The 16,756-nt window shown below is 47.2% G+C and overlaps 1 protein-coding gene across 2 annotated transcripts in view; it reads left to right on the top strand.

Moving 5' to 3' along the window:
* The first annotated feature begins 2,589 nt into the window (after positions 1-2,589).
* DYSF (dysferlin) overlaps positions 2,590-16,756 on the top strand; it is a 203,486-nt gene continuing 189,319 nt past the window's right edge. For both annotated transcript variants that reach the window (XM_039239562.1, XM_039239561.1), the window contains exons 1-2: positions 2,590-2,680; positions 16,080-16,135. In XM_039239562.1, coding sequence (XP_039095493.1) covers positions 2,590-2,680; positions 16,080-16,135 — 147 coding nt within the window. The remainder of the gene's footprint in view (positions 2,681-16,079; positions 16,136-16,756) is intronic.

The following is a 16,756-nucleotide window of genomic DNA, read 5'->3' as shown; positions in this document are numbered from 1 at the left end:
GGACTAGAGGTGACCCGCTGTGAGGCCCCTGCAGTGGCCTAGGCAGGAGAGAGTGGTAGAGAAAATACCTCAGTGGAGGCATTGGATGCTGTGGGCACATAGATGTTAGATGTTACCAAAGTCATGGGTGTCAGCAAGAAAGATTTAGGCTTTAAGTAAGTGAAATCTTGCTTCAAGTAAACTAATAATTAACAGTCTCAGAGTGAACTTCACTCGCAATACATGCACCCTTGGAAGGAACTCCCATGAGTACTAGGCCCCGGTATGATCCAGAGACATGGTGGGTTCTGTGCATACACACAGCTCCAGAGTCACCCTGGACCCAGGCAGACCATTTTTCTCTCTGGTCTGCTGTCACTGGTGTCTACTACATCCTAGAGATGGTAGGCCAATTGGATTCACATACTTCCTTATTCTTAAGAATCAGGAGAAGGAGTTGGGCTTGTCCATTTACGGAGTAAAAGCCCATCCTTCCTGGAGAACAACTCAGAACATATGTCTGACGCTAAAGCAGCAGCTATTGCCAGGAGATGGGCTCAGATAGGTCAAGATCTACCTGGAGCTGGGGCTGGGGGTCATACCTGAACAGCTGGTTCTGCTAAGAGGGATGAAGGAGGTCTGAATGTTGGAGAGGAAGCAAGGGTCCACCTCATTATGAGGGTAGTGGGGTCACCCAGGGAGAGTGGGGGAGTCAGGAGGAAGTCCCCAGCCAGCTAAAAAAGGTGCAACCTTTAAGGCTGGGGAGAAAGACAGCCTCAGACTTGTCATTGAAGGGATGAGAGGAGTGGGATCCAGTGCCCAAGTGTCCAGCCGATCTTAGGAGTACAGATGTTTCATTCATAAAAACGGCAGAAGGTTGGGGCACCTGGGTGGCTCAGTCATTGAGCTTTCGACTCTTGATTTCGACTCAGGTCATGATCTCTCAGTTGGTGAGTTTAGGCTCCACTTCAGGCTCTGCACTGAACATGGACCCTGCTTGGGATTCTTGCTCTTGCTCTCTCTCATTCGCTCTCTCTCCCCTTCTGCCCTTCTCCCCCAAGCGTACGCGCGCGTGCTCTCTCAAAATACATAAAAAGAAAAAAATTAAAAATGGGAGAGAAGGCAAAGAATTTGGGCACAGATGTTGATGAAGGTTAGGAGGCTGGGAGCCTGGGGAAGTTCTGTAGTCAGCAAGTAGGAAGCAATCAGAGTGAGGGTGGCATGGTGTGTTGTAGGTTTGGGGACAGAGAAGTATGACACAGTCCTCTCTGAAGAGACTGTGTAAAGATTGCCTGCTAGGGAGCAGGCAGGGTGCACCTGAGTCAGGAGTCACGGATACCAAGTGGAGGGGGCAGGTTAACGCTCTGTGATTCTCCAACATCTTGAGTAGTTCGGTGCAGGGTGGAGTAAGCAGAGTTGGATTTCACCAGGTTATGGTTTAGCCGCATGAAAAATGCCACAACCTCTAACTAAGAGAGAGAAAAGCAAGTTGAGAGACTATGCAAGAGAGTGATGACTAGTCACAGAATTTAGGCTAAGGATCTGTGAGGAGGTGGAAGAGGGACAGCGCCCTGCTCCGTGCTAGGTGCTTCAGTGTAGGGGTACAGAGATGAGAAGCCAGGGCTCCTGTGGTCCAGAAGTTCAGTTGCAAAAGAGCCTGACAAAACACGGAACACGTGCTCAGCATTATCGCCCCTCAAGGCTCACGCTACACTCAATTCTTCCCCCTGTCGAGGCGAGGGGGCCTGGAAGTTGCTGTCGAGGCGGTGGCTGGGAACCGACTGGGCAGCAGGTGGATCTGTGTGCTCCAGGGACCGCAATATAATTGAGACCTCTGCGCGTGGACACGAGCGACCCCAGACTGCTTGGAGAAAAGGAGGGTGGGTTCGCGAGGGCTCAGGCCGGCCCGGGTGTCTTTCCAGCACGGCCGCCTGGGCACCGAGGGCGGATAATGGGGCGGGCGGCGCGAGGCCGGGGGCTAGGGGTGGAGCGTGTCGCCCCGCCGCTCCGCACACCCCTCCACACTCGCTGCAACTGGTAGTTTTCCGCAGACTCTCGCGTTCCTACGGCCGGATGTCCCCTCCTCCCGCCTTCGCTCATTCCTACTTCGCCCCTCTCCCAGCGCCCCGGACGTGCGGACCCCGACTGGGCGCAGCGGGGTGCAGAGCCGCGAAGTCCGCACTGGTGCGCCCCGGGCTCCGGCGAGCAGAGCGCCGGGCTCCGAGTCGCCGCCGCCTGGCCCAGCCGTGCGCCCCGCGTCAGCTGCGCTTCCGTTCCCGGCCCCGGGCGGGTATCCGCGGAGGGGGACTAGCGCCCCCACCCGCGCCCATCTGACCCCAGCCCCGCCCCGCCCACCACCCGCAGGGCGGGTCTGGGCGGGGGCTGTGGCGCGGCGCGGGTGGGAGGGGCCGCCCAGTGGGTGTCGGGTGTCGTTCCCCCCGCATCCGCCCGGCGCGCGGATTTCTTCGCGAAAACGCAGCGAAGGCGACAGCTCCCCTCTGGCGCGGGTGCCGCGGAGCCGGGCTCTCGCTCGTGGTGCCCGGGCCCCCTGCTCCCGCTCCCGCTTGCGTCCTGCCCGCGTGCCTCTGCGCGCCCCGGGGCGGCCCAACCATGCTGTGCTGCCTGTTGGTGAGGGCCAGCAACCTCCCCAGTGCCAAGAAGGACCGGCGCAGCGACCCGGTCGCCAGCCTGACTTTCCGAGGTGAGAGCCCCTTGGCCGCCGCGCCCGCGCCGCCCGACCCTCCGCGCTCACGGCCGCGTTGGCGGCCACGGCCCCGGCACTAACCCTGGCCCAGGACACAGGGACAGAAATCTTAGCCTTGCGGGGGTGAGCGGGGACGAGGAGGATGAAACAGAGCATAATAAATACCATAGTGCTCTGCAGTTTTGGAAAACGGAAAGTGCTACAGTATGTCAACAGTTACTACTTTTCTAAGACCCATACCCAGAGGCGGAGCGACAAGCTCCACTCCGAAGTATGATGTGCAAGCCCTTACGGGCGGTGGGGATAAGAGTGAGAAAAGAAAGATGGGTGCAGAATAGAGAAGAATCAGTATCACAAACGGGGCTTGTAGATGGTGTGCTTTTGAAGTTGTGTCTTTATTTCATTCATTCATTCATTCATTCATTCACTCATTCACCCATCTTTATTGAACACTGGCTATATTGCATACGCCATGCCTCAATTGGGAGGAAAAGGAACAGAATAGGAGCGATATGGTCTTGACCCAGACATTTTGAGCTGCGTCAAGGATGTTTTTCAGAATTCAAAGAGCCTAACCACCTACATGAGGTGCTTAGACAAGAGAGGGTCTCTCTCTGGAGCAACAAAGGACTCCTAAGCCCCCTTCTCATCATGCACCCTTAACCCATCCTCTTTAAGGTAGACATTCCCATGGGAGGCAGTGTCTCAAGAGGGGGAAAGGGAAAAGGAAGGATATGTGAAAATGAAGGGAAGGAACAGTGGTTGTGAGTCAAGACCCCAGTTCTGCAAAGAAAGATAAATAAGGAGAGGAGAGAGGGTTTCTCTTACCAAAAGTAGAGGGAAAAGTGGCTGGTGTTTTCACGAGATTTGAAAACAGTGAGAGCAGCAGGGGCTCTTTAGCTCTGACCCATGATCTCCATTCGGACTCCAAGCTCCTTAAAATAATAATGACCATAGATGGTAGACACAATTTGGCAAAGTGAGAAATACTCACATTTATTCTTTGTTATGGGACAATTTACGTTTTATCCCTTTTTTGAAAAAATGTGAGTAAACACGTTTTGGAAAGCTTTGCTCTTTTCATGAGTGGTCGACATTCCTGGATATCCACCATGAAATGCAACTTCCCGACAAGGTGGCTAGCTCATCTGCCTAAGCCATTCCCTTATAGAAATTGCGGGTCCACCTCTGGTTGGAAAAGAAGTACTGTAAGGATCTTGAGACCAGAGGCCTAAAGCAGCCTAGGTCTCCTGGATGCTCTGGGATCTGCCCTGGTTCTGGAACGGTCTTGTGGTAGCTCCCAATCTCTCCATTCTGCAGATAAGGAAATGGAAATCTGGGGAAGCCATGTGTCCAGGTCTGTGGTCATGGCAGGGAGTGCATGGAGCGGGCAGTGTCTTTGGGTCAGGAAGGTGACCACGTCTTTTGGGGCCCCTGTTGGCTGTTGTGCTGGTCCAGGTACCCCATGCAGCGCTGTGCTCTCAGTATTCACATCCCCCACCCCTTAGGATGCTTTACTGTTAGTTTGCATTGGTAAGCTCTTAGCAAATTGGAAATATAATAGAATGTAATGCCTCCAGCTGTTCAAAGTCTTGTTTTTTCAAAGCCCTGCTGCAATGCCACCTTCTCCAAGAAGGCATCCAGAATTCCCCTGGCATTCACAAGTCTCTTCTCTCTGTGTGTACAACACCTTGCTAGGTCTGCGGGAGCACTCACCCCAGCCAGGGTGTGCTCAGTGCTCAGATCCACACTGAGGGTGCAGTGACTCCTTGAGAGCAGCAGCCTGTCCTATTCATGAGGATGTCCAGTGCTGCACGCAAAGGGGTGCTCTGACATGTTTGTGTGCTTCCTGGCCCAGGCTGTGGCCATCCTTCTGATGTGCCTGAAGCCTCATGCCGTCTGGGGCAGTGGTCTTCCTACTTGCCTTTGCCTGAGAATCCTCTAGAGACAGATTCCTGGGTCCTGATCCAGCAAGGACTAAGAGACCTGCGACTCAGCACTTAACATTTTGATGCAGAACATTTTGGAACCACGCTTCGAGAGAAATTGATGTGAGATGTGGCGAAATGTGAAATTAATGCCATTTGCTGCCCGACTCCCACCCCAGAGGCTATTCATGCTGCAGTTTGTGGCTGAGTTGACGCTTAGAGAGAGAGGCCATTAGAATCAGACCCAGAACAGAACACGTGGAGAGCTTTAAAAAAAGACCACTACCAACCTCCTTATCCCCTCTTCTCTTGAATCTCTGGAGAAGGGGCCTGGATATAGATGTTCTAAAAATTCTCCAACGTTTCAGATGTGCAGTCAGTGGGGTGAGAAGCCTTGAGGCTGATTCTCTCGTGGCACAGAGGGCACTGTGGCCTGCTTGCAGAGAAACCAGCCTGCACTGGGTGCTTGGCTCCCACTTACAGCCCCAAATGCATGGGCCTGCCCAGCCCCACTTTCCCCACAGTTGTTCACAGGGCATTCCAGGCTCGGATGTAATTTCAGGACCTATCTCCCGAAATAGACCATGAGCTCTGGGAGGCTGGACTCTGAGGCCACTTTCTGGTTTCCCTCTCTTATGGGTTCAGGGTGGAGGCTGTTATGGAATACTTACCATTCCTTTGTTCTGTACTAATTAATTAATTAGTTAACTAAAACTACCATGGCTACCTGGACTGTGGCTGACAGGTTTGACAGATTACCTGCCTGAATGAGCAGCTTCATTTCCTATAGCATTTGATGATTTGTACCTCTCTTCTGCTCTGCCCCCTTCCCACCAGTGACTGTGATTATTTATGTCTCTCCATTCATGCATTTAGTTCACTGAACAAATATTTATTGTTTATCAAAATTATTTATCACACACCTAGTATGTGCTGGTGCTGATCAAGGTGCTAGGGACACATCCAAGAACAAAACCAGATCTCTCTTCCCTTGGAGCTCAGACATATTAATTCCTTGAGGGTGTGCTCTCCTGTGACCTGGCTTGGTGAATTTCTACCCTGCTTCACCCAGGCTCACCAGCCAGAACCTTGAGTCCTTACTGTTCCTTCCCTTTCTCTCATCCAGTCAGAGCCTCTCTTCCTCCCCATGTGTCTCTAATTGGCCCCTCTCCCTTTCTCCTTCTTCCCACTCTTCTGTCTCCTGCGGGGGTGGGGGGGTGGCGGTGGGCGGTGAGGAGGTAGGGGCTGGTCTCTAGGCTCTGGGCAGGAGCGTGGGGGGAGCTTATGGAACCCTCTGAAGGTGGAAACACTCCTTAGGGGCTAGTGTGCCTCACCTGTATCGGGAATGTGGGCTGCAGGGCACTGGACTCTCTGACTCTGCCTTTTTAAACTTTATAAAGTGGCTTTAAAACATTGAAATAACCTTCTGTTTTCCTTTTGTGAACATAATATGAACTCAGTGTAAAAAAAGGATATATTATGGGGTGCCTGGGGGGCTCAGTCGGTTAAGTGTCTGACTCTTGATTTCGGCTCAGGTCATGATCTGCAGGTTGGTGAGATCAAGCCCCTCATTGACTCTGTGCTGACAGTGTGGAGCCTGCTTGGGATTTTCTCTCTCTTCCCTCTCTCTACTCCTCCACCACTCAAGTGCACATTCTCTCTCTATCTCAAAATAAATAAAATAAATTTTAAAGAAATTTAAAAAAAGGATACATTGCAGAAAGATATGAGGCAAAAGTAAAGAATGGCCCCAAATCCAGGTACTTTGAATTAACCTGTTATCAGTTATATATATTTCCTGTAAGATTCTTTTTTCCTCTGAGGCGACTGGGTAGGTCAGTTGGTTAAGCACCTGACTTTGGCTCAGGTCACAATCTCATGGTCCGTGAGTTCAAGCCCTGCATCAGACTCTGAGCTGACGCCTGGAGCCTACTTTGGATTCTGTGCCTCCCTCTCTCTCTGCCCCTCTCCAGCTTTCACTCTGTCTCTCTCTCTCTCTTTCAAAACTAAATAAATATTTTAAAAAGTTTAAGATTCTTTTTTCCTTTTTTTCAAAAACGCAATTTTAGGTGTGAAATTTAACACCCATGTAAAGTACATGCAATATAAATGTATTCTTTAATGTACTGGTTCTCATCTGGGGGTGATTTTGTTCCTCAGGAGACATTTGGCAATGTCTGGAGACATTTTGGGTTGTTACCACCGAGTTGGGGGGGGGGGGCGTTGAGATGCTACTGCCATCTAATGGGAAGGGGCCAGAGATGCTATTAATATCCTGCAGTGTATAGAACTGTCCCACAACACCCACAAGAAAGAATTATCCAGCCCCAAATGTTAATAGTGCCAAGGCTGAGACACCCGCTTTAATGAGTAAATGGAGAAGGGACTATCCATGTATATTACCCAGGACAAGGAATAGAACCTTACCAGTCTCACCCCTCATCCAAAGTCCCAGATCCCTTGCCTTCCTCTCTAGAGATAATCCCATCCCAGATACCTTTTTTCAAATGTTTGAATATTTACATTTTCACTTGACAATGAACCAGGGGCGTCTTTTTGTCAGTAAATATTCCTTTACACATCTTTTAAAAATGTATGCCTAGTATTTTATTACATGGGTGTACTCTAATTCAGTTCATCAACCCCCTCTTGATGTATATTTAGGTCATATCAAATTTTTTATATTTATCTCCAGTGCTTAGGTTATATTGTCACTGTGAGAAGTATCCTGGTGATTAAAGTTTTTTTTTTTTTTTTTCTTAATTGCTGTGCTAATGCTTCAGCGAAGCTCAATTTTATTTCATTAAAAAAATGTTTTGGGCGCCTGGGTGGTTCAGTCGGTTAAACGTCCGACTTCAGCTCAGGCCATGATCTCACGGTTCGTGGGTTTGAGCCCCGCGTCGGGCTCTGTGCTGACAGCTCAGAGCCTGGAGCTTGCTTCAGATTCTGTGTCTCCCTCTCTCTCTGACCCTCCCCTGCTCATGCTGTCTCTATCTCTCTCTCAACATTAAATATAAATAAATATAAATAATATATTTATTATATTATATATTATTATGAATAGTATATATAAATAATAAATATAAAAAATAAATATAAATAAAAATGTTTTTTAATGTTTTATTTATTGTTGAGAGAGAGAGCACGGGGAGGGGCAGAGAGAGACAGAGGGAGACAGAGAATCCGAAGCAGGCTCTGCACTGAGAGCAGAGAGCCCGATGTAGGGCTTGAACCCACGAACCATGAGATCATGACCTAAGCCAAAGTCAGGCACTTAACTAACTGAGCCACCCAGGAACCCCTATGGATTAAATCTTTATCCACATATTTAATTATTCCCTTCGGGTAAACACTGGAAATGGCATTGCTGTGTCAGAGGTTAGAGATGAATGTAAGGCTTTGCTGCATTTCCCAAATTGCTTTCCTGAAAATCTGTACCAGCTTTACCCTCTCATTAGTTGAGTATGAAACTTTATTTTCCTATAATCCTGCTAACACAAAACATTATCATGCTTTAACAATCATCTTTAACCATTTCTTAAGTTCAAATAGTATTTGTGATATTTCCGTTTCATTACCCATTACCTACTTGCATTTATTTCTTACTGAATTGATTTTTTAAAAAGTTTATTTAAGTTTATTTTTGAAAGAGGGAGGGAGGGAGAGAGAGGGAGAGAGAGACAGAAAGAGATAGCATGCAAGCTGGGGAGGGGAAGAGAGAGAGGGAGAGAGAGAGAATCTCACCAGGCTCTGCAATGCAGCACAGAGCCCAACTCAGGGCTGGATCCCATGGACCACGAGATCATGATCTGAGCCGAAATCAAGGTCAGCTGCTTAGCTGACTGAGCCACCCAGGCGCCTCTTACTGAATTTCTTTTTAATATGCCCAGTTTTTTTTTTTTTGGTGGGGGTTGTCTTTTTTTTTTTTTAATTGGTTCCAAGTGCTCTTCATATATTAAGGATGTTAACATTTTGTCATAGATGGTTCAGATACCTCCCCCAGTTCTAATTGGCCTTTTGAGTTTAAAGACTACCCCTCTCACAGTACATCCTATCACAGCCAGTATATCTACCGACCACCACCCCTTCCTGGCTAGCTGTTTCCTGGAAAGGGTGGTTTCAGTGAGGATTTAGAAAGATGGATATTAGGGTGGGTTCTTGAGAGTGAGAAGAGCAGGGCTTTTCTGGAAATGGGGGGCAGTGACAGCTGCCCGGTTCCTGAGGTGTATAGGCTTAGGTTGGGGCACAGATGGCGGGCAAGTATCAGAGTTATCAGAGTCCACCTCTCCTTTTTGTAAGAGGGTATCTGTGCTGACGAGTAAAGCAGACTTCCTTCAGCAGAAGCCAGGGCTGTCTTTTCTCTTTTCAGTTGCCATTGCCTTCTGGTTTTGTCCTGATACTTTGAATTTTTATCATGTTCTTTGTCTGATGGATATTCTAATGAAGTGTCAGCAGAGTGCCCACAACAGAACAAGTCGTCAGTACACACTTGTTGAATAATCAAGGCTGCCTGGACAATCTTAAGCTGCTCTGCAGCTTGTTACAGTGTCTTGTCACCTGACTCATGGGCAGAGACAGCCTGTCTCTCTCTCTGGGAGTCCAGAACACCCCATCTCCTCTCTTCTCTGCTCCCTCTCTTTTTAAAAAATCTTAAAATTTATTTTTATTTTTTTATTCTCAAGTTAGTTAACATACAGTGTAGTCTTGGCTTCAGGAGCAGAACCCAGTGATTCATGTCTTACATATGACACCCAGTGCTCATCCCGAAAAATGCCCTCCTTACTGCCTGTCACCTATTTAATCCCCCCCAACTCCTATCAACCCTTAGTTCTCTGTATTTAAGGGTCTCTTATGGCTTGCCTCCCTGTTTTTATATTATTTTTCCTTCCCTTCTCCTATGTTCATCTGTTAAGTTTCTCAAATTCCACATATGAGTGAAACCATATGGTATCAGTCTGTCTCTGAATCACTTATTTTGCTTAGGATAATATCTTGTAGTTCCATCCACATTGTTGCAAATGGCAAGATTTCATTCTTTTTGATTGCTGAGTAATATTCCATTGCACATTTATTTATTTATTTATTTAAGATTTTTATTTATTTCTAGGAGAGAGAGAGACAGCTTGAGCAGGGGAGGGTCAGAGAGAGAGGGAGATACAGACTCTGAAACAGGCTCCAGGCTCTGAGCTGGCAGTCAGCACAGAGCCCGACGCGGGGCTCGAACCCACGAACCGCGAGATCATGACCTAAGCAAAAGTCGGACGCTTAACCGACTAAGCCACCCAGGCGCCCCCCATTGCATATTTATATGCCACATCTCTTCTTTTTCTTTACTTTGTTTAATGTTTATTTATTTTTGAGAGAGAGACAGAGTGTGAGCAGAGGAAGGGCAGAGAGAGAGAGAGACCCAGAATCTGAAGCAGGCTTCAGGCTCTGAGCTAGCTGTCAGCACAGAACCTGATGTGGAGATTGAACCCATGAACCACGAGATCATGACCTGAGCTGAAGTCAGATGCTTAATTGACTGAGTCATCCAGGTGCCCCTATACCACATCTTCTAAATCCATTCATCAGTTGATCGACATTTGGCTCTTTCTGTAATTTGGCTATTGTTGATAGCACTACTTTGGACATTGGGGTGCATGTGTCTCTTTGAATCATTTTTGTATCCTTTGGATAAATTCCTAGTAGTGCAATTGCTGGGCCATAGGGCAGTTCTATTTTTTAATTTTTTGAGGAACCTCCACACTGTTTTCCAGAGAGGCTACACCAGTTTGACTCTCACCAAGAGTGCAATAGGGTTCCCCTTTCTGTACATCCTCATCAACATCTGTTGTTTCCTGTGTCATTAATTTTGGCCATTCTGACCGGTGTGAGGTGGTATCTCATTGTGGTTTTGATTTGTATTTCCCTGATTATGAGCGAGTTGAGCGTTTCTTCATGTGTATGTTTGCCATCTGGATGCTTCTTTGGGAAAGTGTCTGTTCATATCTTCTGCCCATTTCTTCACTGGATTATTTGCTTTTTGGGTGTTGAGTTTGTAAGTTCTTTATAGATTTTGGATACTAACTCATTTGCAAATATCTTCTCCCATTCCATTGGTTGTCTTTTATTTGTTTATTTATTTATGTTTATTTTTTTATTAATTCTTAAAATTTTAATGTTTATTTATTTCTGGGAGACAGAGCATGAGCAGGAGAGGGTTGGAGACAGAGAGAGACACAGAATCCGAAGTAGGCTCTAGGCTCCGAGCTGTCAGCACAGAGCCTGATGCAGGGCCCAGAGAATGCTGGACAGACAACGCCCTGGCCTCTGACAGATAGACCTCACCAGGTGGTGAGCAGAAGCGTAGCGATGTGGCTTCTCATGTGAGTCATGGCTGTGTCTGATGCTCGGGTGCCAGGAACGTTGGGGCCCCCACCAGGGGGGACTGCTTAGCTAGGCGGCCCCAGGTGCTGGATGGAGCAGAATGGGCTGTCTTACCTCTGCTCTGCTTTTGTCTGAGGCCCCTCCTCAGCTTCCCTCCCACAGCCATGGCCATTACCAGAATTGGTCCCAGGGGAGGACCAGGACCAGGATGGTGTGCTACCTCATTCCTGTTACACACCTTGGCTCTTGACACTCAAGGGCCAAGATGGTGATTTCTTTGTTCTTCAGTTCTCCTCTGACAACCTTCATTTAAGGCATTATTTTCAAACTTTTTGAATTGCTATCCACAACAAGAAATATATTTTATATCAAAACAGGGGTACCTGGGAGGATCAGTTGGTTATGCATCTGACCTTGGGTCAGATCATGATTTCACGTTTTGTGGGTTCGAGCCCCTCATCGGGAAGGGAAGGCAGGAAGTGGGAAATGCTTGAAAGACATTTTGCACAGGGCTTGGCACAGAGACACTGTTCAATTAATACCCACCAGGAGCACCAGGAAATGTTTCAGAGTGGATGACTCAAGAGCGTCTGCAGATGGGATTTTTCCACGTTTCTCTTGTAGGTTATAGGGAATTGATAGGGGAAGGAAGATAGACACTTAGACAGAATCTCTTATCTCCTCAAAACCCTATGAAAGAAGCATTCTCTTCCTCTTCCCCTTCTCCTTCTTCTTCTTCTTCTTCTTCTTCTTCTTCTTCTTCTTCAGTTTATTTATTTTGAGACACAGAGAAAACAAAAGCAAGTGAGGGGCAGAGAGAAGGAGAGACAGAATCACAAGCAGACTCTATGCTGATGGTGGGGCTCGAACTCACAAACTGTGAGATCATGACCTGAACCTAGATCAAGTGTCAGATGCTTCATCCATTGAGCCACCCAGGCACCCCTGAAGTGAGCATTCTTCTTATTATCAATTTACCACCCAAGGGAGCTAAGGCCTAGAGAGGTAATAGGTTCTACCTAAGGTCACCCAGCAGTAACTATTTGAATGACTCCAAAGCTGTGTCTGTACTCACTGCTGGAGACATACCAACATGGCCCACAAGAATGGTTCAGCCAGGGCAGGCGTGGACCAACTTAGAGAAGATAACTCTTGCTCCTCCCAGAATACCTCCTTCTCACTGTGACTCTTCTCATCGCCTTTGTCCACTGACATACTCTCCAACTCTTAATGCAGTCTTACGGCATTCCTTGAGAACAGTAGTTCTATCCCCTGGTGATGAAGTGAATTTGTAGCCAACTTGGGAAAGAAAAGACCCATTCATTCAGCACTCCATTACCTTGCTATACGCTAGGGTTACTAACATGAGTAAGGCGTGGTGTCTGTCCTCTGAAGCTCACAGTCCAATTTGGGAGAGACACAGAAGCGTACAGTTACCCTTGTTCTGATATTTGATCACAGCTTGCAACCGTCTCTGTCTGGGAGAGACAAGGGAGGCTGACAGCTGAGCTGGGTATTAAAGAATCAGTGGGAGTTCACTAGATGCATCTGAGTGGGGCATGGGGGGAGGGGAAGTGAAATGAACTGGTATGTAATGAGTATGCTGTGTTCCAGGAACCTCACTCATACTATCTTGTTTGGTTTTCACAAAACCCCATGGAGATGTATTATTATGACCTTATAGATGAGGAAACAGAGGCTAAAATAAAATGTTCAATGAATTTCCAAATAGTTTCTTCAAATGTGTTACAGGGACTCCTGGGGGGAATCCCTGTGATTTTGAACAGGGCAGCAAGGTTAAAACTATTTTCAATAAAAAAAAAATTTTTTTTAATGTTTTTAAAATTTATTTCTGAGAGAGAGAGAGAGAGAGAGACAGCATGAGCAGGGGAGTGTCAGAGAGAGAGGGAGACACAGAATCAGAAACAGGCTCCAGGCTCTGAGCTGGCTGTCACCACAAAGCCCGACGCGGGGCTCGAACCCACGAACTGTGAGATCATGACCTGAGCCAAAGTCGAACGCTTAACCGACTGAGCCACCCAGGCACCCCAAAACTATTTTCAGAATAACCCGAAGATGATATGTACCTTTTTCACTGTGTTGACATTTGCACTGATGGTACAACTTAAGGTAAAACTGCTGAGGCCTTAATACTAGTGAAAGCCTTGGTGTCAAACTTAACTTGGCATTGTATTCCTCACCCTTATGTATTTGTATTTACAGTTAAAAATAAAGCCAGTTTTGTTGAAGAATGTCCTTGATAAAGCAGTACAATGATCAATTTTATTAGCTTGATCCTTAAGTACATGTGTTTGTAATATTTTGGGTGTTGAAATAGAAGTATGCATAGAACACATCTCCATGCTGAAAAATGGTTGTTACAAGAAAAAGCATATGTATGGCTTCTTGAGTTGCAAGCTGAACTAGCCAGTTTTTTTTTTTTTTTTTTTAATGTAATAATGTTTTTTACTTGAAAGAATGACTAGCAAACTGTGATTATTCAGACTTGGGCATTTGACAGACATTTTCTTTCTTTTTTTTTTTTTTTAAATGTTTTTTATTTATTTCTGAGAGAGAGATAGACAGCATGAACAGGGGAGGGTCAGAGAGAGAGGGAGACACAGAATCAGAAACAGGCTCCAGGCTCTGAGCTAGCTGTCAGCACTGAGCCCAATGTGGGGCGTGAACCCATGAACCATGAGATCATGACCTGAGCCGAAGTTGGACACTTAACCGACTGAGCCACCCATGCGCCCCAGACATTTTCTTAAAAGTGAATAAGTGAGGGGCTTCTGGATGGCTCAGTCGGTTAAGCATCTGACTTCAGCTCAGGTCATGGCCTTGTGGTTCATGAGTTCGAGCCCCACATTGGGCTCTATGCTGACAGCTCAGAGCCTGGAGCCTGCTTCGGATTCTGTCTCCCTCTCTCTCCCTTTCTCTGTTCTCCTCTCCTGCTCATGCTCTGTCTCCCTCTGTCTCAAAAATAAACAAACATTTAAAAAATTAAAAAGAAAAAAAGAACAGAAAAAGTTTGAGAACCTTGCCCCAAGGTTTCATGGAGTAAGTATTCTGTGGTGACCTGTGTCGTTCTAAAGCCCACATTCTTTTACTATATCAGTGATTTGCAACTGGCCATGGGGTGGGGGGGGGAGTTCATCTTGTCCCACTTGGGGGAGTTTTATCAAAATCTCTGAAAGGACCCCCTGAACACAGAGCAACCATTTACACATAATAGCTTTAGAGTCTACCAAGCCCTGCTCTGCCTCTCTCCCTCAGATGTCTCATTCTCCACGATTTTCCTTTGCTTTCTCTTTCTCTGTTGTTTCTTTCCTCCAAATCTTCCCTCAAACCCTCCTTGCATTCTTGACCCCACTCTACTTTTCTTTTCTTTTGCTCTGAAGCTGGCCAGAGAGGTCTGAGCCCACAGGAGGTTCCTGGCAATGCCCAGCTTCTGAGGAGGCCTCGGGGGTCCTGGGAGATGTTTCCAGAGGCTTCAGGGCTTTCATGGTCTAAACTGTGTAAAAGCTGAGCAGTCCAGGCATGCCTGAGTGGTTCAGTTGGTTAAGCTTATGACTCTTTTATTTTGGCTCAGGTCATGATCTCATAGTCTATGAGATCAAGTCTTACGCCTTTTTCTACACTGACAGCACTGAGCCTACTTGAGATTCTCTCTCTCCTTTCTCTGCCTCTCCCCTGTTTGCTCACTTTCAGATGCATGCGCTCTCTCTGTGTGTCAGTCTCTTTCTCAAAACAAAAAGCTGATCCAGGTTAAACCAAAGGCTTCTCGCTAGAGAGCCTTCCATGGGTAGTGTGGAGTCAGGTGATCTTTAGGATCCAATCCAATTGTAAGTTCTGTGTCTGACTCACCACTTCAATCATCCGTTGGACACTGATCCATTTGTGTTCTGCCACTTACTAGGGGGTTGGACATGTTTAGCCTTTTCCGGGGCTGAGGCTCTGGAGATGGTGCTCTGCCTGGCTACCATCCGGGGCACTGGTCTCAGCCATGACCGTGTCCATTCTTCCATTCTTCTTGTCTACCCCCAACTGTTCTGCATGCCGTTGGTCCAGCCCTTGTGAGCCAAGGGAACTGACTTAGGACAACCTGCTTCAGACAGACCCCTTCAAGGCAAGAGGAGGGCAGTTTTTTTTAATTGAGCTTAAAATTCACATACCCTATAATTTATCGTTTTAACCTCTTAAAAGTGCACAGTTTAGATGATTTTTAGTATAGTCACAAGGCTGTGCAATTATCTTTATCTTATACCAGAGCATTTCATCACCTTAAAAAGAAACCTCCATGAGGCATTCATTCCCCATTCGCATCTTCCCCCAGCCCCTGGAAACTACTAGTCTGTTTCCTGTGTCTGGATTTGCCTATTCTCGATGCTTCATATAAATGGATGCTTCATATAAATGGAGTCATACAATATGTGCAGGTAGATGTTTTTAAAAAGAAAAATATTTTCTATGAAGATCATTCATTCTTAGAGTCAGAAAGTCTACAGTTAAGAAACTTTATTTATTTCATTAAAAATTTTTTAATGTTTATTCATTTTTGAGAGATAGAGCATGAGCAGGGAAAGAGCAGAAAGAGAGGGAGACACAGAATTGGAAGCAGGCTCCAGGCTCTGAGCTAGCTGTCAGCACCGAGCCCAATATGGGGCTCGAACCCACAAACCTTGAGATCATGACCTGAGCCAAAGTCATATGCCTAACCGACTGAGTCCCCAGGTGTCCCTAAAAAACTTTATCTAGAAAGTCATAACTTTCTAACAGTAAACCGTGTTATGTTATATAATAGCATATTGTCATAACAATAAGAAACTCGTTAAGAAGAGACAGGCTGGGTATTTTCCTTTAAAAACATCCTTCTGATGGGGCTGCTGTTTCTCAGTCCCTGAGCTGAGAGAGAGAGAGGTCATGTGACTGGCATTGGCCACTCCTTTCAGACTGGTGGGATTCCCAGGAGTCCCTTGGCTTGGCAAGATTTCCTGTGGCAGACGGGCCGCAGTGTGGGTCTCAGCAGCTGACCCTAACTCAGTGAGAGGTGCAGGGGTGGGATACATCTCTCCACTCTCCCTTTGTGTCTCTCGTAGGGGTGAAGAAGAGAACCAAAGTCATCAAGAACAGTGTGAACCCCGTATGGAATGAGGTATGTAACGTTTCCATTCTCCCTCTTTTTTACTCCACTGCCACCATCTCTGCAGTGACAAGCCAGGGGCTTGTGCAGGAGGTGACTTTCTCAGTGGTATTGTCAAGGAGGGGAGGAGCTGCTGGTCCAGTGTGTCAGCTAAATGTGCCTGCCTCCTGGGAGGAGGGCTGGTGGCGTGGCCTGCCAGGGAGATAGAACCATCTCCTATGACTTGGGTGTGGCACGGGGAGGAGTGTGATGTCTTTTATTTCTATTCCTCCCAGCTCTAGCCATCCAGAGAACTACCAGCCAGGTAGTTTAGGGGCTCTCTGGCCTGCCTTGTCTCTCTTATGCAGGCTGTTCCTCCTGCCCAAAGCCCTCGTCCTCCCTGATAAACCAGGTCCTCAACCATCTCCCTGCACATGGTCCCTGGTGGTTGTCTGGAAGCTCTGCATGCCCTCTGTGGATGGGGCTGGGATGCACAGGGGTACCTTTGCTCTGAAGAGAGTCCCAGGTCCTCTGGACGGGCGTTCTCAGTGTGGCACTAATTCATGCTGCCCACCAGGGGCCTGGTTTCCACATGAGCACATTGATCTTGGTTCCACAGGACACTTTCATTTTCCTCGGCTGTACTCCTGGCCT

The sequence above is a fragment of the Hyaena hyaena genome, unplaced genomic scaffold, assembly GCF_003009895.1.
Source record: "Hyaena hyaena isolate Hyena2069 unplaced genomic scaffold, ASM300989v1 scaffold_158, whole genome shotgun sequence".
In the NCBI taxonomy this organism is placed as follows: Eukaryota; Metazoa; Chordata; class Mammalia; order Carnivora; family Hyaenidae; genus Hyaena; species Hyaena hyaena.
This window is presented reverse-complemented; position numbering and strand designations above follow the sequence as displayed.